This window comes from Nicotiana tabacum, chromosome 22, assembly GCF_000715075.1.
Source record: "Nicotiana tabacum cultivar K326 chromosome 22, ASM71507v2, whole genome shotgun sequence".
Taxonomy (NCBI): Eukaryota; Viridiplantae; Streptophyta; class Magnoliopsida; order Solanales; family Solanaceae; genus Nicotiana; species Nicotiana tabacum.
The window spans coordinates 33,427,447-33,449,253 of NC_134101.1; the positions used below are offsets into that span (position 1 = coordinate 33,427,447).

At 34.4% G+C, this 21,807-nt stretch overlaps 2 protein-coding genes across 2 annotated transcripts; both read left to right on the forward strand.

Annotated features, from left to right (window-relative positions):
* The first annotated feature begins 699 nt into the window (after nucleotides 1-699).
* LOC107820905 (large ribosomal subunit protein eL8y) lies at nucleotides 700-3,849 on the forward strand. Its single transcript, XM_016647262.2, has 6 exons — nucleotides 700-836; nucleotides 920-1,169; nucleotides 2,374-2,543; nucleotides 2,630-2,758; nucleotides 3,287-3,379; nucleotides 3,467-3,849. The coding sequence occupies exons 1-6, from the start codon at nucleotides 834-836 to the stop codon at nucleotides 3,596-3,598; spliced, it is 777 nt and encodes a 258-aa protein (XP_016502748.1). The 5' UTR covers nucleotides 700-833; the 3' UTR covers nucleotides 3,599-3,849.
* An 804-nt stretch (nucleotides 3,850-4,653) lies between these two features.
* Nucleotides 4,654-14,520, forward strand: LOC107820904 (uncharacterized). Its single transcript, XM_016647261.2, has 6 exons — nucleotides 4,654-4,910; nucleotides 5,046-5,184; nucleotides 5,426-5,496; nucleotides 6,497-6,602; nucleotides 7,656-7,788; nucleotides 14,166-14,520. Exons 2-6 carry the CDS (start codon nucleotides 5,105-5,107, stop codon nucleotides 14,319-14,321), a joined length of 546 nt encoding a protein of 181 aa, XP_016502747.1. The 5' UTR covers nucleotides 4,654-4,910; nucleotides 5,046-5,104; the 3' UTR covers nucleotides 14,322-14,520.
* The last annotated feature ends 7,287 nt before the right edge of the window (nucleotides 14,521-21,807 follow it).

Genomic DNA, 21,807 nt, shown 5'->3' on the forward strand with positions numbered 1-21,807 from the left:
ATTAATCTCTAATTTTATAGATTTTTTATAAGATTCAAATCTAGCTACGAATAGTAAATACAGTATAAATGCTTGATGTGTCACGTAATTTTTCTAATTTTTATTATTTTCACATATTAGAGTAAAAATAGCACGGGCTAGCAAGTTTTCGGACTGATAATTGAAAAATAGCCAGCATTTTCAAAGTCATTAAAAAATAGCCACTATTTTGCTGCAACACGGAAAGTTTCAATATAATATACTGGATATTTCCAGCATATTATGCTGGAACTCCAGCACACGAAAAGTTCCAGCATAATATATTGGAAATTGGAGCACCTGTATATGAACTTCCAACATATTATGCTGGACCAGTATATTACGCTGGAACTCCAGTATATTATGATGGAGTTCCAGTATATTTATACTGGAACTCCATCATAATATACTGGATGTTCCAGCGTAATATACTAGAACTCCAGTATATTATGCTGGAAGTTCACATGTAAAAAGTTAGACTCCAGTATATTATGATGGAATATTTTTCAGATTTTGAACAGTGTTTTCGCTCAGATTATATCTTTACATGAAAAGTGGCTAAAATTTTAATTATTTTTGAAATCATGACTATTTTTCAATTACCACTTATAAATCTGACTATTTTTGAATTTCATCCATATTAGAAAGGCCGACCTTCTGAGTTCTGTAAGGGATCAGGGCCCAAATGTTAACAAGTTTGCATAGGCCCAGTTGAGGAACGGTGAACACATCTTATACCCTAAACTTCAATTCTATATAAGTGAGTGTGTTTTGCATTCAGGAGGGTTTGTTCCTCCGGTTGCCGTCTGAAGAAAATGGTAAGCTTAAGCCATAGTTACACAATCCCTCTTCTTCATTTTGCAATGGTATTGATTTTTTTTTTTGTTTGCGGGAAGTGTAGGCTCCAAAGAAGGGTGTAGCAGTAGCATCAAAGAAGAAACCAGCTCAGGCGAAGGTGGTGAATCCACTGTTCGAGAAGCGGCCCAAGCAGTTCGGAATCGGTGGTGCGTTGCCACCAAAGAAGGATCTGACTAGGTTCGTGAAATGGCCTCAGGTGGTTCGTATCCAAAGGAAGAGGAGGATTCTCAAGCAGAGGTTGAAGGTCCCTCCTGCTCTCAACCAGTTCTCCAAAACCCTGGACAAAAACCTCGGTCAGTGTCACTATGCTTTATAACCTAATTTCCTATATTTTTGAAGTGTTTTTCTAATAAGTGCTGTATTTCGTGAACAATTAGTTAAATATTTTTTATTACCTGTCCACTCTATTTGTAGGTGTTCCTCTTGATAATCAAATACTATTGAAATATAGATCATTTTTTGCCTATGGGAATCAATTGCTATTGAAATAAAGATCACTTTTTTCCTATGGAACTGACCTCTATATTCATTACGCTCGATTTGGGCTCATTTCGTTTTAACACCTGTCTTTCGTCGAGCTCTTTTTGCATATAAAAAGTAACTATGAGCTGTTAGCTTTATTCTCCCTCTGTGTGGGTGTGTATGTGTTTAGGGATACATTTCCAGTCTTAATGTCTTAAATACTGCATGTTTTCAGTTTGAACTTTCACCGGAAGTGGTGGCATAATTGGCAAAGAGGAATTATGATAAATGGAGTGTTTTGCACTATAACGTGTTTCCATATAGGCTTGACCTAGCCTCATTGTAAAAGACTGTTGAATGAGTGGGTGTTTGTTCTTGGCTTATGGATTCTTATGATTCCGATAATGTATCTTACTCTCAGAGAGAGTTTACAAACCCCTCAACTTTTGCTATATGAGCAAAATGGAGAACACCTCTGGGCATCACACCCTGACAACTATTAGCTTATTATTGTTTGGTAACCAAGTAGCTGAATGAGCTACTATTGCCTCCATTTGGAATACTTTTAAAAACTTCTTTTTGAGAAGGAGAATCAGTTTAGACATTACCATAATATTTTGTTGGAATTCCTCATCGGATAGTACATATTGTGTATTCTTAGGTCTATACCCTGTGGATGTTGTTTCTTTTGTAAAATGTTAGATTTGACTTGCACCACTTCAAAAAAAGTTAATTGTCATTAACTATTAACTTTTGTTTTCAGCATGTTGAACTTTGCTTTTGAGAAACTACTTTTTCTGGAATGTCTTCCGTTATTATCAAATATACCTTTTTGTAATCATTCTTACAAGGCTAAGCTGTGACATAATACTTGGTCATTATGTGTCTTGCCACTTCTCTAGTATGCCACAATGGAGAATATCATTCATCAGCTCTCTACTCAACCTTTTGTATTGTTTTACTTGCAATGTGGTATTTTATTTCATTGAGACTGAATTGAATTATCTTTATTGCCTTTGTCCATTGAATATGCAGCGACCAACCTGTTCAAGATGCTTCTCAAGTACAGGCCTGAGGACAAAGCTGCAAAGAAGGAGCGTCTTGTGAAAAGGGCTCAAGCTGAAGCTGAAGGAAAAACTCCCGAAACAAAGAAACCCATCATCGTGAAGTATGGTCTTAAGCACATCACATACCTTATTGAGCAGGTTTGTTCTCGTCTTGCAAAGATTCTTTATCTGGCTCATTTTTCTTCTTCTTTAAAGTAAGCTATTTCCCCTTGATATGCTTGCAGAACAAAGCACAACTGGTAGTGATTGCTCATGATGTGGACCCAATTGAGTTAGTTGTCTGGCTTCCTGCTCTATGCAGAAAGATGGAAATTCCTTACTGCATTGTGAAGGGGAAAGCTCGTTTAGGATCGGTGAGCAATCTAAGTATCTTTGTAATCTTAATAATGCTTCATGACATACTGGTCAGATGCAAGCTAACAGTGGAATTTACTGTAAAATTGTCTTCATAATCCTCTTAATTTCGTGTCCAAACTTTTTTTTTCTTGAAATTGCTGGTTTTTATTATTTGAAGGAGTTTAAATCTGGGCTTTGGATTGCAAAATAGGGGAGAGCTTATGAATAATAGCTCTGAAATACTTACAGGTTTTCTGTGGGGTGCCCTACAAATCTAAAAGCCTTAAACAGCAAATGTAAAAATGGCATCATAGTACGAATTTGTTGCAGTTCTAAGTGGATATTTTTTATGCTTCTGAAAAGTAATTTTTGTTCTCTTTTTTGGAGCCAATTTTTGCTTTTCTAGAAGCTAATCCCACTTCTGACTCTTTCGTTCACAAATTCGCCTCCAAATGCCATTATATTTTTGTTTATCATTTTCGTTTACCAATCAAAAACAATGCTTCATGACAGATTAGATACTGATACTTATGCATTGTATACAGATTGTGCATAAGAAAACTGCTTCAGCTCTGTGTTTGACAACAGTGAAGAATGAAGATAAAATGGAGTTCAGCAGAATTTTGGAGGCAATTAAGGTATCTCTATTTATATGACTAGTTTGGTTTCCTTTTTGCCCTAAAGCTATTCCAAGGATATCTCTTGATACTTGTTTGCATTTCCAGGCTAACTTCAATGACAAGTATGAGGAGAACAGGAAGAAGTGGGGTGGTGGCGTCATGGGTTCCAAATCACAGGCCAGGACCAAAGCCAAAGAGAGGGTTCTTGCCAAGGAAGCTGCCCAGAGAATGAACTAATACCTTGCTGTGATATACACTGCAATTGGATTTAGAGAGAGCTCGGCCTATATTTGTGTTTGGTTCACATGCTTGACAATGTTAGCGATATTAGTTTTGATAAGCTTCTTTGTGTTTGCCTTCTTTTGCAGATTATTGATCTGTGGAAGAAACTTTAAATTGTATCAGAAGTTTTTGTTAGATATTTTGTTGAATTGGGTTTTTATGATAAGAGAGATGGGAAGTTAATCAATTAACTACATTTTTAGGTATTGCTTTGCTTATTGCGAAGTGGATTTTGTTCCAATTTTTTTCCGAACATGCTAATAGTCCTTAAATGGCGGTAAAGAGAGTAAACTTTAAAATGTTCTTATGTATAGACTTATCTTCCTATACAATTTTTCAGAGTTTTCAGTATGATTTTTCTTAGTCACCTCTCTCTAAAAACCTTTTACCATTAAAAAAGACCAATTTTTCAACTTTAATTCATCATTTGAAATGTTGGAATATCTGAAAATAGGGGTAAAACAAGGATCAGCAAAATCTGGTGCAGTGTAAAGAGTTATTTGTTGGCTAGGTAGGAGTATTAGATTTAAAAGTTTGTTTGAAATTAAGAGGATTCAAGAAAGAGGGATGTGGATTTAGAATTTTCACAACTCCGCTTAACCTAGAATCATAGAGATTATTGAATTTAATTGGTGAGGAGTCGTGAGCGAGGTTTTAGGCCTTCGTGGCTTTTTACAATGTTTATTTAAGAAAATGTCTTTTTTAGATCTCTTACGTGTAAAAGAAAGATCTCTTATGTGTAAAAACAAATCTCTCATGTATAAAAAAAAAAAAAAGAAAAAAGAAAAAAAAGAAAATGTGATTAGCTCTGAGAGCTACTTTAGATGAGGGACCAACACTTCAACTCTTCTTCTAGATTTCTTTATGCGTATGCAATTCTTATTTTTTTTCTTCATATTATATGATATCAATTCATTGGTCCAACTAAGCTTCCTACTTAGAACACGAGGCAGCAGTTGTACCTGTATTAGATTTTCTTCATCTGTCACTTTCGTCTTACCGTCCATCTCATTCTCATCTAGAAAAACAAAAAAGAGAGATTTTTAAACACGCGTCTTCGAAACAATTACGTACCAAATTACGACGTCGTTTGGTCCCTTTTTTGATTCCTTTGGACATCCCTCCCTCTGCTCAATCAAGAACCTGAAATCCCAACAGTAGAAGTAAAGACTTTTGTGAAGCTATTGATGGCGTGTACCTCTATTTAATTCTCTTCGAAACGCTCAAATTTCCCAGACTATAAGAATATCACAAATTTAAAATCCAGGTTAAGTTATTAATTTAAATTCTATTCATTTTTCGACAAAACGTGCATGATCCACCAACCCACTGAGCTCAAATTCATGCCTCGGTTACCCTTAAATCAATTATTTTACTTTTTATAACTGTATTTGTGGATTAGGGTTCTTGTTAAAGTCAGATAATTGAAAGCTTAAAGTGAAGAAAAAGAGAGGACACAAGATGATCAATCAGATTGGAGGGAAAATTTGTTCCTGGACGCGGACGAAGATCGTTGATCCTCTTTTCCAAATCCTCCAAAGGTAGCTATATTTACTTTTTTACCCTTCTCTTTATTAGAGCATGTAAAAATCTGTATGAGTGAAATGAAATGCTTATTCAAGCAGAAAAGATTGCATTTTTCTTTAAATTGAGTTTTTGGAGTTTTGAAGTCAGTATCTGAATACTGATATTCAATTAGTAGTAATTTTCTAATGATAAGATCAAAAAAGTAAGAAGCTTTACTAATATGCACAATGAATGGTTTTGTTGATATGCGAAAAGGGGAGCAGAGCCGAAGCAATTGGCATTCTCTGCAGCTCTTGGAATTACATTGGGGGTATTTCCCATTTGTGGTACGTTCTGTTAAGCTGCAATTATTTCTTTTTATCCTTGTTTTATGTAAATTTCTGCCTGTATGAAACCATTCCTTGTTTACTGCCTTAAGCTCATGGTGTATTGTCTGACTATGCGGTCCAAATTCATCGACTCTTAGGCGGTAATTTCATGACAAAAAGAAGGTTACCTTTGACTGTAATTCAATTATTTTCTTAATGTGTTGAGAAAAGTCGGAGTATTGAATTGAAAGGGCATGATAATGGTAAAAGGATTAGTAATAAGATGGATCGGCGAAGTTTCTTTTACTGAATTGGTAATGGATTAAACCGTGCGATATCAAAATGCTAATGAAATGCTATATTAAGATGGTAATGAAATGATTTAAGAAGGAATTTTCGGATGTAGAGATGGATCTATCGATTGGAGAAGAAAAAATGATGTGCTTGTACATATTACAACTTATAGAGCTTCTACACAGAGATATGAAATTAATGGTCCTGTGAATTGGTCAGCAATTGGTTAATTGCCATTAATGTCAGTTTAGGAGCTTCACCCCATAAGCATACGTTTGAATATCTTCCTTGACAGAGTTTTTATTCAACATGCTGTGGAACTATTATTCCTGTCTGGAGTAAGCAAAGCCAACTTCCATACTTATTTCTTTGGTATCACATTGGTTCACTGTATATCATCATTTAAGAAGCTTATTTGTAAATTCATCATTTTACTTTTTCATGATTAAAAAAGGGTAGCTTACTTCATAAATTGATGGAAATATCTAGGTTTCTTTTCTTAAGAAGCTACACAAATATGTATTAAGAAAGGCAAAGCTGTTCAATATCTTACTATGTGTGTGTGTGATGATGAAGATGAGATAATAATTAACAGACTACATGTGAGTTGATCCTGTTAATTTCCAGTTTAATTTCTTCGTCACTGGCTAGAAATAATTGAGTGAACTGACTTCTGCCTTGATAAAATTATTGAATTGTGCTAATCAAATGTTTTTCTCAACAGGTGTCACTGTGTTCCTATGTGCGATCGCTATTGCATTATTTGGATCCTTTTGTAACGCTCCAACTGTGGTGTTGGCTAACTTCATTGCTACTCCAATTGAGTTGAGGTGCTTAACGGTGGTTCTTTATAAGATCAATTGCTCGATTCTTTTGCTATCGCTACAAGTTTGTTTCTTTTCCCCTAAGACCATCCTCCCTGCCCCCGTTACCTGGTCCAAGATCTCTTTGATGGCTAGGCATCTATACTAAATAGGGGATTTGTTTAATATCTATTTCTGCCATAGTTGTTAGTGTTGCACATGCTTCTTGTCACGAATCTTTACGCTAGGATCCCTAGAACAAATTCTGTGGGTTGTGAGAAATGGGGAACAAAATGAGGATGTGGCATCATGTTATGCTTTTGGTGATTAGCATCAATTTTATGCATTTTTAAATCTATGATCCTGCAGGAGTTAAAATTTCTTCATGCAGAAACCCCACATTTGGACCTAGTATTTGTGGATATCTGTTTCCTGTTTGTCGTGAAGCTGTGTCAAAAAGAAACAATTCTCTGTGTGTGTGTGTGTGTGTGTGTGTGTGTTAGGGTTCTTATGTTCAAATTGTATTGTAAGCAAGCTTCAAAAATCTGTGATTTCATTTCATTTGCAGTCCCATGATTTGCAATAGTACAACTTTGTCTATGCATGTAAACGTCTTCCTCGCTTCAGGAATCATTGCGTATTTTCCGCTTTGGTATAGTACTTGACATGGAAATGAAGAGAAAAAAATTAAATAGGTGATGGAGAAGCTATGCATTTGGTGAAAGATGTGCAGCCAAACAGAATACTTATGATTTTGAGGATTCATACAGCCGGCACCAACTAGCTTGGAACTGAGGCATTTTTGCTGTTGTCGTTGTTGGGGTTCTGACTGTTCGGCATGAATTTCCTGCATCATTACATTTAGGGGTAACACTTATTTGTTGTTCCAAGGATTTAAATGTGATGTTTTCTCCGACTGTAAACTGTGATCTGCCACTCTTTAATTTAAGCTATATTTCATCAGGTTCTGCATTGCCTCAGCAAACTTGTGATTTCATTTACATCTTTTTTTTAGTACTTGACCTGTGCAAGATATGCATGCTTAAGTCCTCATTTTAGTGCTGTGCTTCCATTTTGCAGTCTGGTAATTCCATTCCTACGTTTGGGTGAGTTTGTCACTGGTGGATCTCATTTTCCTTTGACGTCTGATGCACTAAAGAAGGTCTTCACTGGTGAGGCTTCACGAGAAGTCCTGCTCAGCATTCTCCATGCGGTAAGTATAGAAGTTTTCCCATCCAAGCATCTTGTTCTTCCTTTGTTTCTTTTATCGGTATCATCTTCTTGATTGTTAAACCAAAACTTAAGTTTGAGACTTGTTTGGAACAGCCGGCTTCTTCATACCATTTATGTTAGCTTTACTGTGTTCAAAACCAGAAAATCAGAGGAAAAGAAAACGTTAGTTCAATAAACAAATCGTAAAATAATTTCGAGCTCACAAGTTGCTTGTGTGTCCTTAAGAAATTTAATCCCCTCACTGTTGCCCAAGGTTATGGATTACTTCCTCCCAGGATAGAACGGAAAAACTATTCTGTAATACTGGCAATCAAAATTACAGAATTTCAGCGAACTCAACAAACGGAGCAAATCACACTTGACACTTTATTTATTTGAAAAATAATGCAACAATGTAGAAAAGAGGGGAGAAGTTTTTAGATTTTTCATGTCTGAAAAGTGAGGCTATGTCTCTAAATTTATAGACAATGAAAGAGTGAGATGAAGAGGTGCAATTCAAAAGGTACCTCTTCCATTTCCCATTCACACCCATTCACGAAACCTAACAATCCCCCACATGAATGGAGAATGACCATATTTATAAAAATATGCATAAAACTTGTGTGATTCGCAAGTAAGGATTAATCGCATCTTGATAAGTAGGTTTTCCTTTTAACTTTCCGTAGTGAACATATGTCGGATATACTCAGTCAATCGGTAGATTTGATATCTTTGAACCGTCAAACTTTGGTGTATACCTAGACAACCATAAGTCACACAATCAACCCTTAACCGTCTTTGGTTCTCATTGTTGTGTTCGTTTCAGCCATGAACACCGCCTGGTTTCATAAGTACATAGAGAATTGGCCTTACAGAACTCTCCTTGAAGCGGCTAACACTTCACACTTACATAGGTGATTCCTAAACGTGTTATCCCGTAGATACACTATTTGATATACCCCGTATCAAACTTAGAAACCATTAAAAAGCCTTAATGCTTTATCCTTGGTGCTGAACATTGTCTCATCACGAGAATGGACCAAAAAGAGATTGTATTTGATAATGTTGAACCGTCATTAATGATTTTGTTTGATCTCCTTGAACCTAGATCTTGGGATCTCCAGTCTTCTAGGAAGAGTTACCGCCACAATGACTTGTCTTCGGCCATAGTCTCATTCCCTTCGATGATCTACCTCTCTAGTTAGGCCTTTTGTAAGTGGATCCAAGACATTATCGCTTGACTTCACGTAGTCAATTATGATAGTCCCTTAGAGAGTAGTTGTCTAACGGTTATATATCTTCGTCGTATATGACAAGATTTTCCGTTATACATAACGCTCCCAGCCCTTCCTATTTCCGCTTGACCATCGCAATGTATGCACATAGGTGCCAATATTTTGGGCTAAGATGGAATTTCTTCAAGAAATTCCGGAGCCATTCAACTTCTTCACCGGCCTTGTCTAAGGCTATAAACTCAACCTCCATTGTAGAGCGGCAATGCACGTTTGTTTGGACTTTGGACGATTTCCAAGACACTGCTCCTCCACTGATGTAAAAATATATCCACCTGTGGATTTAGTTTAGGTTGATCCGGTGATTCAATTTGCATCACTATACCTCTTAATAACCGCATGATACTTATTATAGTGCAATGCATAGTCATGGATATATTTCAAATATCCCAAAACTCATTTTATTGTCATGACAGTTCAATGCGAACTTCCGTATGTCGTAGAGTAATACGTCTCGATTTTTTTTTGCATATTAGATTATTGACTACACTTAATGTATCAATAGTAAATTATAACAACAGCTGGAATGATTGGCATCAGTTGTGGCCACAACCTTTTAATATATAACACATTTCGCAATCACTCCGCCATTTTCAAGCATTTGTATGCTATTTATTCATATGTCTATACGATATGCAAATTATAGCACCTCCATTCATGAAAAAATCCAACTTGCAATGAATTTTGGTCATGTTCATCGGTTGGTTCACCTCATTATAGACCAACGTATTAATACATTCGTATATGAACGGTCATGTTTATACAAAATATTCAAATGCACTTTTCATGAAAAGTCACAGCCTTCGAGGTGACACCCATTTATAAAATTCAAGAAAGAACAAATCATTTATGAAAGACACGTAAACAACTTTCGAATTTGTAGTTTCATCACTAAGACTGAACAAGTAATGAATTCACCGACTACCATATCAATATCCCTAAGGATTCGTGTGGTTCAAAGAATCATATCATCTAGTTCTTCTAGATAATATATACATCACGTCTAACATTAGCTTTTGTTATGCATAAGCTAAATGCCCCCACATTTTTCATGTTTCATGTGCCTTTTCTATCAACATATAATCCATATATAAACAAACAATGACTACATAATTTAGAGTATTCTTAATGTAAATACACTAGTTTGAAACCATTTGACAACATTTTCTAGTCAAATTTCGCATGCCATTGTTTGGATGTTTGTTTTAGTCCGTAAAGTGACTTAACAAGTCGACACACCTTCTTTCTTTTCCAGGAACCACGAACCCTTCAGGTTGTTCCATATAAATTTCTTCCTCCAAATCTCCATTTAAGAAGGCTGTCTTTATGTCCATATGATGGATTTCAAGGCCATACACGTTGGCTACGCTATTACCATCCGATTAGATGTAATTCTCGTTCCGGTGAGTATGTGTCAAAGTAATCAAGACCTTCTCGTTGTCTCAATCCTTTGGCAATCAGTCTTACCTTATATTTGTCAATAGTACCATCAGCTTTCATTTTTCTTCTGAAAATTCACTCAGAACCCAAAGGTTTATTTCCTGGAGGAAGATAAATCAATTCCCAAGTATGATTACTTAATATGAGTTCTATCTCACTATTGACTACCTCTTTCTAACATTGTGTGTTCGAGCAAGACATTGCTTATTTAAATGTTTGATGCTCATTTTCCAACAAGAATGCCAGAAAATCTGGTCCAAATGAAGTATATGTCCTTTGACGTTTACTACGTCTTGGATTCACCTCATTAGGTGTATTTTCCTTTGCTTCTTCCCGAGGTAGCCTAGATTTTTCACTAGACGACTCACATTCCATTTTATACGGATAAATATTCTCAAAGAATTCAGCATTATCTGATTCAATTACTGTATTAATATGAATGTAGGGATTTTCTGATTTATGAACTAGAAAACGATACGCCTTATTATTTGTTGCATATCCTATGAAAACGCAATCAATGGTTTTTGGTCCAATCTTTACCCTTTTGGGTTTAGGAACTTGCACTTTAGCCGAACACCCCCACACTTTAAAATATTTTAAGTTGGATTTCCTTCGTTTTCATTTTTCATATGGAATGGATTGTGTTTTGCTATGGGGAACTCGATTGAGTATTCGGTTAGCTGTAAGAATATCTTCCCCCCACAAGTTCTGGATAAATCAGAACTTATCAACAAGGCATTCATCATCTACTTTAACATTCTATTTTCTTTCCGCAATTCCATTAGATTGCGGTGACTAAGGGGTTGTCGTTTGATGAATAATACCATATTCCAAACATATTTCTTCAAAAGGGAGATTCACATTCACCGCCCCTATTACTTTGTAGAGCCAACCACAAGAACTGTTGTTTTTGTCACGACAGAGCCAGAATTAATAAATGGTGAAGTTTTTAATCTTCAAACCAATCTGACACATTCAGAATTAATAAACGGTGAAGTTTTTAATCTTCAAACCGAGTAATTTGTGATACTACCAAATTTAATAAACGATGAAGTTTTTAATCTTCAAATCTAATAATAAATTGGAGTAGAAAATCACTAAGATTTTAATCTCCAAAACGAGTATAAAATCACTTAGACTTTAATCTCCAACCAGAATAGAAAGTCACGAAGACTTCAATCTCCAGAAAATAAATAGAACGTCACGATGATTTTAATCTCAAAGATTGAGTAGAAAATCACGCAGATTTTAGTTTCCAAAACCAGGGGTATAAAATTACATGAATTTAATTTTCTTTTCGAATGGCTTTCCAACTAAATCATTGTAATCCCTACACATTTTAAGAGTTTGATATATTTATCTTATCAAACTAACATATGTATATCACATAAACAACTACTAAATTAAAATCAGTTGATATAATTTTCCGCAAAAAAATTTAGACTGCCGCTAATATATACTCTCACATATGTAAACTAAGGTGAGAATAAAGCTTGCAAAGAAAACTTTATATGATACGACTCTAAAGTTACTCAATACTTTAGAACTTCTCCGTTAAAGAAGAAACATGATCAACTAGTTTTAATGCAAATCATATCTCATTAAGTATATATAAAATTATTCATGCACTTGGTGGCATGCCAAATAATGTCTCTGCCTTTCGAATATTAATACGAATAATCTTAACACATGAGATACAAGTTAATCAAATAGAGACTCATAGTGAAGCTAGGCGGCATTAGAGTTGGACCTTTAAAGAGTTTCAATCCAATTCTAATTCAAATTCTTTCCATGAAATGGTACCAAATTGTTTGGGACATAACTGAATGTTCCACGATATACATATATAAAATATCCTCTTTATGTTCTCAAAACAATTTTCAAGTATAAATGTAAGTCTAATTCATGTCTTACTTCCTTAGAAATGCTACCAAATTGTATATCAACTGCTAATAGTATTTGGTCAAAGGAATAACAAAATTAATCATAAACACATGTTATTCCTAATCATGCATATAATCTAGATTTGTAATATGAGATCATCACATAATAACATCTATCCTTATATTTATAGAAACTAATTCATAAATCACAAAGGATAGAAAATTAATAATCAAACATTATAAGTTGAGTAAGAGAAAATAGAACCCATTTTATTATCGCAAAAAAGTTCCAATCTCTCCCATCAATGCATGATAGCAAAAACTTTTCCAAATTGCTCCGTTGATCGTTAGAACCTTACCGGTGCACTGTAAGAATATTTTAGAATCAAAAGTTCATCCATTATTCTCTCTATCGTGCTTTAAAATGATCCCAAAGCCTTGTCATATGCACATAGTCTTCACTTCCTTAAAACAAATATGACAGGAAGTGCGTGTATCTCCGTAAAGTTTTCTCAGAGATCTTAGACTTTGGTTTTTGTCTTTTGCTTTCAAGAGTTTGTCCTTTTTAATTATGTGATCATCCAATAAATCGGAGAAAACTCAAGCAATAATATTCAGTAGCAACTTTTCATAATTGGCAGTATAAATAACTCCAACTTGAAGCACTGATTCGGCTTCTACTTCGTAGTAATTCTTCTTCCCTATATTTCTTCTTGTCGGAGAAGATTTCAAAATATCCTTTGGAACTCTCAAACAGCAAACGGCACCATTCTGTGCAATATAAGGACTTGACAAATGTAATCATCAAGAGTAACTTGTTATGCCGATCTGTAAAATACCCACTTTAAATACTGCCTTTCCCTCGATCGACCATATGATGTACGATAGATAAATTCCTTAAGATTGTTAGCTTTACTGTGTTTGAAACCAGAAAATCAGAGGAAAAGGAAACGTTAGTTCAATAAACAAATCGTAAAATAATTTCGAGTCTACAAGTTGCTTGTGTGTCTTTAAGGAATTTAATCCTCTCACTGTTGCCCAAGATTATGGATTACTTCCTCCCATGATAGAACGGAAAAACTATTCTGTAATACTGACACTCGAAATTACAGAACTTCAGCGAACTCAACAAACGGAACAAATCACATTTGACACTTTATTTATTTGAAAAACAATGCAACAATGTAGAAAAGAGGGGAGAAGTTTTCAGATTTTCCATGTCTGAAAAGTGAGGCTATGTCTCTAAATTTATAGACAATGAAAGGGTGAAATGAAGAGGTGCAATTCAAAAGGTGCCTCATCCATTTCTCATTTACACCCATTCACGAAACCTAACAATTTATACTATAGGCTGCATTATTAAGTACCAAAAGAAGAGGAAAGGCATATTTATAACCGTATTGATCTTTAAAGTTCTGTAAAGCATAACTATCCATTTCGTTAATCAGTTATTCATGCATACTTATCAAAGGGTCAGAAAGGGAGCCTTGGAGCAACGGTAAAGTTGTCTCTTTGTGACCTATAGGTCACGGGTTCGAGCTGTGGAAGCAGCCACTTGCATTAAGGTAGGCTGTTTATATCACACCCTTGGAGTGCGGCCCTTCCCCAGACCTTGCGTGAACGCGGGATGCCTTATGCACCGGGATGCCCTTTTTCTTAAAAAATCAATGGGTCACTTATACTTGTAATGTATGGATGTGTGAAATATGTGTTTATGACTATGACTGATTTTTAGCATTGGACTTTTGGACAACTTTTGGCAGCTGTTGGGGTGGCTTGTTGCTGTACCATTCATCCTAGCTGGACTTTATGTAGTGTTTTTGCCATGTTTTACGATCTTGGTTCGTAAGTTCAGTACCGGTCCTTCAAGCCCCAAGAGGCCCCTTATAGACGTCAAGGTTAAAGCGAGGGATGTATGATTTTTACATTGTACTAAATGTGTGAGTTTCTGCTAATACTACTTGTAAATAGAACTTAAAAGGGAGTCTGGTAGTTCTGTATATGTATTAAGTTCAACATTTCCCCATCTAAGTTCCTCAATTGCCAAAGTCCAGTCACCTCCACTGTCATCTCTCTTCTTACACAAAAGAAATGCCATTGAATTCTGCTCTTCTAGTCCCTTCACTTGCAGATTTTACAAATTCAATGTGTTGTAGACTTCGAATGCATTTGTCTTGTAGAAATGATATCAGGTAGCCACTCTAAAGAGCTGCTATTTAGGAATTAGTCAGCGCATCTTGAATTTCAGTTTTTCAGGTCAAAAATATCCTAAATTGTTCTGAAGTTAAGATTTTTAGTCTAAATAACATCCATGAGTTTGTCTTTCATGTGTTTTTGCGGGCAGTGTCTCTCTGCCCTTCCAGGGTAGGGGTAAGGCTGCGTACATCCTACCCTCCCCAGACCCCACTTGTGGGATTACACCGGGTGGTTGTTGTATGCGGGCAGTGTATGCTATTCTGGAAGAGTGAGTTCAGTTAGGAGGAACTATAACTGAAGGGACCAAAAATGCTTAATTTAAGGGAATCTTACGGAAATGTTCCAAATAAGTCTAACTTACTAACCTCTAGCCATTAATCACAGACTTATAAAAACTAGCCAAACACATGCAAAAATAGAAAACCCAAATAAACAAATTAATTGATAGTTAAATATTTTTGGGTAGAAGTCATGAATACCATATTGAAAATTGCCAGTTACCAGGAAATAGAAATACAATTTCTCCTACTATTTTCGAACACAACGTTGATCATCATTATGTTATACTGCAAAATAAGTAATAAACCAAAAAAAAAAGAAAGTAATTTGGCATCAAAAGAGTATGAAAAAAGAAATATGTGGGAAATGCAATATGATGCAGAAATGCGGAACAAATTTTATAACATTTCGAGGAAGTCGAATATCTTTGCAATCAACATTTTTTTATATTACCATTTAACTTTTTAAGAAATTCTCAATTTTTTTTACTGATAGTACCATTAAACTCTTGAAAAGAATTCTCAGTTGAAGTCAATTTATGTCTTGAATTACTCAGGAATTTTAGTAGTTTAAGTTTTGACAAAATGAGTTGGGGCGTATTTGATATGGTATGAAGGGATCAAGAAAAAATTTAACTTTTCCTGCAATACGTGAAGTGATCAAAATATAAGTTACTCACTATCAAATTAAATTACACCATTAAATTATAAGAAATTAAATGTTGAAACTAGGGGTGTATATAGGTCGGGTTGGTTCGGATTTTTCAATTACCAAACCAAATCAATTGTGTCGGGATTTTAAATCTATAAACCAACCAATCCAACAAAATCGGGTTTTTAAATCTCAATTTTTTTGGGTTTTCCAGTTTTTTTTCGGATTTGTTTTTTTCCAGTAAAATCTTCATAGCATAAAATATGTAACTTGTGCACCAAATATTTCTTTAGTCCTAGTAAGATACAATTATATAATGTATTTTTCAAGAAAATAACACAATAATATCAGATAAGTCATAGCATTATACTAAAATATTCAATAACAAAAAAATAAAATTGCATAAAGCATATATTGCTAATTAATAAGCCACAATGAAAATTAACATAATCTAAAAATACTATATAGGTCATGCTAAATTAAGTATAGTTAATAAGTACTATTAATTACATAACTAAGCGCTAAAGAAAAAGATAAACTAAGTTATGCATTTTCATTATAAACCAATGTAAAACTAAAAAATAAATATCAAACACTATCGTCATTCCTAGTGTTGAATTGAATTTCTTTTGTTAGCATTAGTATTGTTTTGAACTTTGTTTGAGTTACTATTGGGCTATAAATTTATTTACCATTCAAGAATATTAAGTCCAAACTTGAAATAATACGTTGAAAGATAAAATTGTAAAACAATTTAAGAAATATTTATAAATTACATTACAATAAATATTTTTATATATAAAATATTTTTAAAAATTGTATAAATAAACTATCGGGTTGGTTTGATTTCGGTTTGACTTTTTAAAGTTAAAACCAAACCAAATCAATTATGACCGAGTTTTTTTTTCAATACCAAATCACAATCGAATTTTTTTTTCGATTTGATTCGAATTATCGATTTGGTACGATTTATCAGTTTTCTTTTTACACCCCTAGTTGAAACTTTAATTGCCGATACAAAGTACTAACTCATATTCGGACAAAGTTAAGTAAAAAAATTGTGAACTCATTAAAAGGCCATATAAAGAAAGAACCAACTGTTATAGAATAATAACAATGTGACATTTGGTTGAGATCTTCACCGATTGAGATGCTAAAACTCGACTTTGTACGTTTTGAGAAAAAAAAGTTTTAAATAATCGTTGATGTGTATGTGCTGCTCACGAACGCAACTTTAATTTTATTGCAATTTGCAATAATTAACATATCCAAGAATTCGAACTAACAATAATTCCTTTGTTATATGCTATAAAGGCTGCCCAAACTTGATATGTAATGTTTATCTCAATCGAAGAACCATAACACCATTATACAACCCCTTCATTCATATAAAAAATTTACTGCGAATAAAATTTACCACTAATTTATATAATATATCAATTAAAAATAGTAAAGATAAATATTTCCGTCTAATTTGAATGGAGAGATTAACATGTTTACTATAATTAGACACATAACTTTTTTTTTTTTGGTTTCCCACCCGCTGTCCGGTACTCGCATTGGAGCTCGATTATATCCGGATTCGCATCGCGTAGGGTCGCATTCGGGGAGAAGCGCTCCCTACCGATGATTTTTTCATACCCAAGGCTCGAATCCGAGACCTCTGGTTAAGGGAAGAGCAACCTCATCCGCACCACATCCTTTAGTGGTAGACATATAACTTTAATTAAACTTTTTTTGATAAACATTGAGAAATATAACAAAGTTGCAATGACTTCAACATTTCTTTGTTTAGCATGTCTACGCCTAGTACACATATGTGCGCACGCGCACACACACAACGACAAAACCTTAAGGATGAAGAAATATATATCACTCCACCACAATTCTTGTTTGATGATTTTTAAGTTTGAAAGAAGAACGTTAAGTAGCTTTAAGGTCTTCTGTCGTGCTTATCCTTTGGTATTTTTTAATATATGCTAATAGTAAAAAAGAGACAACATCAATAAAATAAATAGAATTCTAGTAACTACCTAGTACGTACATATATGGTATTTTAGATATGCATAACCACTAATTATATGTGGAATATTTTGGATGCTTGTTATGTTTTGTCCTTATTTCCTTTTGGGGAAACCCCAATCCCAGAAGGCAAAATTCAAAAGGACAAGAACGAGTTATATCATATATGCCTCCCCAACCCCAGGAGAGGCAAATTTGGAAAGGACAAGAACGATTTATATGCATTAGCTGTTGTTGTGATTATTAATTTTATAATCTATTTTGTATCTTTTTATTCTTATATTCACGCAAAACATATGCATGGATTTGATAAAGTCAAGTAAAGACGGACTAGTATGATTTTTTTGAATTAACCATATTTATCTGATTTCTTGCCAATAATATCATTCCAATGCAACGTGCTGTTACTGAATTCTGAGCAACAACAAACAAGTCCTTTTCCATCACGATCACTACATATTAACTCCCAAAATTACAACGAAAATACTTCAAATTATTTTCACCATTAATTATCTACCTATATCAATTTAGGGTGCAATCGAATTTATAGTTATATTGATCATAATCAATCAAGTATATATTTTACCAGCTGATACTTCTCTTGACGAAAGAAACCAAACGTAATTAATTATATAAGGATGATGAAGTACCAAAATCGTCTTAGGGTGTCATGTCTTATTTGATGCAAGTCAGTTTTCAGTAAATTATTTTCTATGAAAAAATTATTTATTTAGTTAATATATTGAAGAAGAAAATGAGTTTTCCGTGTGATTAAAGAAAACTATCGTTTTATTAGTAATATTTAGTTTTATAATGTAAACACTATCTCGTGAACAGACAAAAACAAAATGAAAAAAAAAATACTAAGGTCTAATTCCCACCTAACAAACTTTCATGTTTTTCAATATTTTCACGCATCAATTAATTTATTTCATTTATGTCTTAATTGAAGATCAAATTGTAATCAAATAAGGGACCCTTAACCTACATTCTATTCTCAAACAGGATAAACAAAGTGAAATGGGAAAGAGGATACTAAGGATAAATATATTAACTCTTTTTGGAATAAACAAAGTGAAAAGGGAAACATGTGCATGAAGTTGATCCTAATTAAACAAGCTTGTTCCTAATAGTTTTTGGATAATCGACACATTATTCTGATAGTTGTTTAACTTAAACACTCGTCTTAGAATAAACAATTGAATTTATATTTTAAGGCCACTAACAAACAAATTAATCCAACGCGCGTATAGAAAATCAAAGAGCAGTAATGATAAATAGAGCAAAAATTAAGATCAAAGAAATCTTATTGATTGTTGGTCTTTGACGTGGCTACATAGAATTGGATTACAATCCACAAAGGACACCAAGAGAATGGTAATCTTGCCAAAAAAAAAAAAAAAACAAATACACAATGATTAGCCCTAAAAGCAGTAGAAATCTTTTCACCTTTTCTTTGAACGTGTGTCCAGTACATTGTATATGTACCTTGTCACGATCGGAATTCCACCGCCGGGTCCGTGATGACGTCTAATATTTTACTTGCTAGGCAAGCTGACGTTAGAGAATTACTAAGCCAATCCTTATTCAATCCAGTAAATAACAACAAATAAGCTAAAATGAAATACACCGAATGCAGAGTAATATAAAAACTTCATTAATTACTACCACCCGGATCTGGAGTCATAATTCACGAACTTCTAGGATTTACTATAAGTAAAAGTCTGAAAGAAATACAACTGTTTGAACGAAAGAAACAGTAAAAAAAAACCCTGAAAAGATAGACGGGGACTTCAAGGTCTGCGAACGCCAACAGATCTACCTTGAGTCTCCGATGAACCAGTCCGAGCTGCTACGCCTCTCAATCAGTTGGGACCAATATCAAAATCTGCACAGGAAGTGTAGAGTGCAATATCAGTACAACCGACCCCATGTACTGGTAAGTGTCGAGCCTAACCTCGACGAAATAGTGACGAGGCTATGACAAGACACCTACATAACAAACCTGTGCAATTTAACAGTATATGTATAAATAATAGCTAAATATATACTATTGGGAGGGGGAACATGCTAAGGGGAATACGAGATAGAGAACTACAACAAAATGGTAACTTGAACAGCCAATATACTATGAACCAATAAGGACAAGTAAACACAGTAAAGGAAAAATGCACGGCATCACCCTTCGTACTTTTACTCTCAACCTCACTATAAAATCAATAGAAACGGCACGACATCACCCTTCGTGCATTAACTCTCATAACATGGCACTGCATCACCCTTCATGCATTAACACTCACAATATGGCACGACATCACCCTTCGTGCATTAACACTCACAATATGGCACGACATCACCCTTCGTGTATTAACACTCTCCCTTACCATAATGCAATAAACAAATAACAACAGGGAGATAGAATAACAAGTACAAGCCTTACTTCAATATTTGGTTCCACAATATCAACCTCAACTTCGGAATCAATACTTAATTATCACTAGAAGATACGTAAACATGATAAGAACAATCAATTTAACAATACTAGTCTAAACACGGATAACATGAACAAAGGAAGCTATAATTGCAAGAAACCAAGCCCCACCCGCATGCTTTAACTCGACTACAACGCATAAGTACTCGTCACCTCACATATACGTTGTTCCCCAACATTTAAACATGTAGCAAATAGACAAAACAAGTCATATTCCCTCAAGTCAAGGTTAACCACGACACTTACCTTACTCCAAAGGCCACTCAATGCTCAATTATCGCTTTTCCTCTAGAATCCACCTCCAAACCACTCGTATCTATCCATAAACGACTCAATAATATCAAATATCGCTAAAGAAATCAATTACAATGCATAAATTCAGATTTCACAAACTTTCCTCCAAAATGTTAAAAATCGACCCCGGGCCTGCTTGGTCAAAACCCGAGGTTTGGGCCAAAATTCATTTACCCGTTCACCCTTGATCCCGATTATGTAATTAGTTTCGGAATCCGACCCCAAATTGAGGTCTAAATCCCCAATTTGCAAAAATTCCCAATCTTTCTTAATTCCCTAGTTTTCTACCATAAAAGAACAAAAATTAGGGCTAGGAATTTAATGGGTGATGTTAGAAATGGAAGAAAATGAGTTAAAGAGTACAAACCTATGAATTGATCAGTGTTTTAAAAGGCGTGGGGGCGTAAGGCGAGGCGTTTTACATATGTCTCAACGAGGCGTAAGCCCCATAGGTATTTAATTTTTAATATTTTATAAAATAATATAATGACAGTAAATATTTATAAACAAGTAAAATTGCATAAAAATTGAAGAAAACTATAAATATGTGAAATATATATATGTGTGTGTGTGTGCGCGCGCGCTCCATCCCCACAAAAAACTAGTCAAAACAATCTATTATACGCTACTTACAAGCACAAGTAACTTAAGTCTAGGTGTTTTACTTGATATGGGGCGAGGCGTAAGCCTGGAGGGGGGGCGTAAGCCCCACGGATCTTTAAAAATTTTAATTTATAAATTAATAAAATAACATAATAACACAAAACAATATAAAATATTAATTAAAAGTTAATTTTTTTTTAAAAAAATTTAAAGGAACTCATAGAAAAAAAATATCTAGCTTGATTCTTAAGTATAACTAATGCCTACAAATCACGTATAACGTCTTTAACTTTCAAATAATTAAAAACTTACAATTTCTTTAAAAATAATGATGAAACTCCACATTTTACCTTCCTAAAAGTAAATAATTAATAAAATCTTATTAGTATGATAATTAAAATATTACTCCTTCATGAATAAATACAAATTAGTTTAAGATATCAAATTAATAAAAGTGTATAACAAGGAGGGACAAATGAACTAAGACACGACCAATAACAAGTGAAGATATAAATTCGCAATACTATGTCTCATTATTAGAGTTATGCTCAATCTTCATATTTCTATCGATGAATAGAACTTTTATCATTAATTTGTTAAAGAATTTTGAAGGTCAACGATATTAATTAGGAAATTTGACACATGATTTGCGTTAGAAATGTTAGGTGAGCCCCGAACGTTGGGCGTTAGGCGTGTTTAGGGCGCACGGTCGGGTGCTTGGGGCGTAAGCCTCACAGAACTAAGCCCCATACATGAGCCCCAGGGCGTTTTGCAAGTGCCCCGCCCAGGGGCGAGCCCCAGGCGAGTCCCAGAAATGTCTTTTAAAACACTGGAATTGATGTTGAGTTTTCTCTTCAAAATCGCTCTTT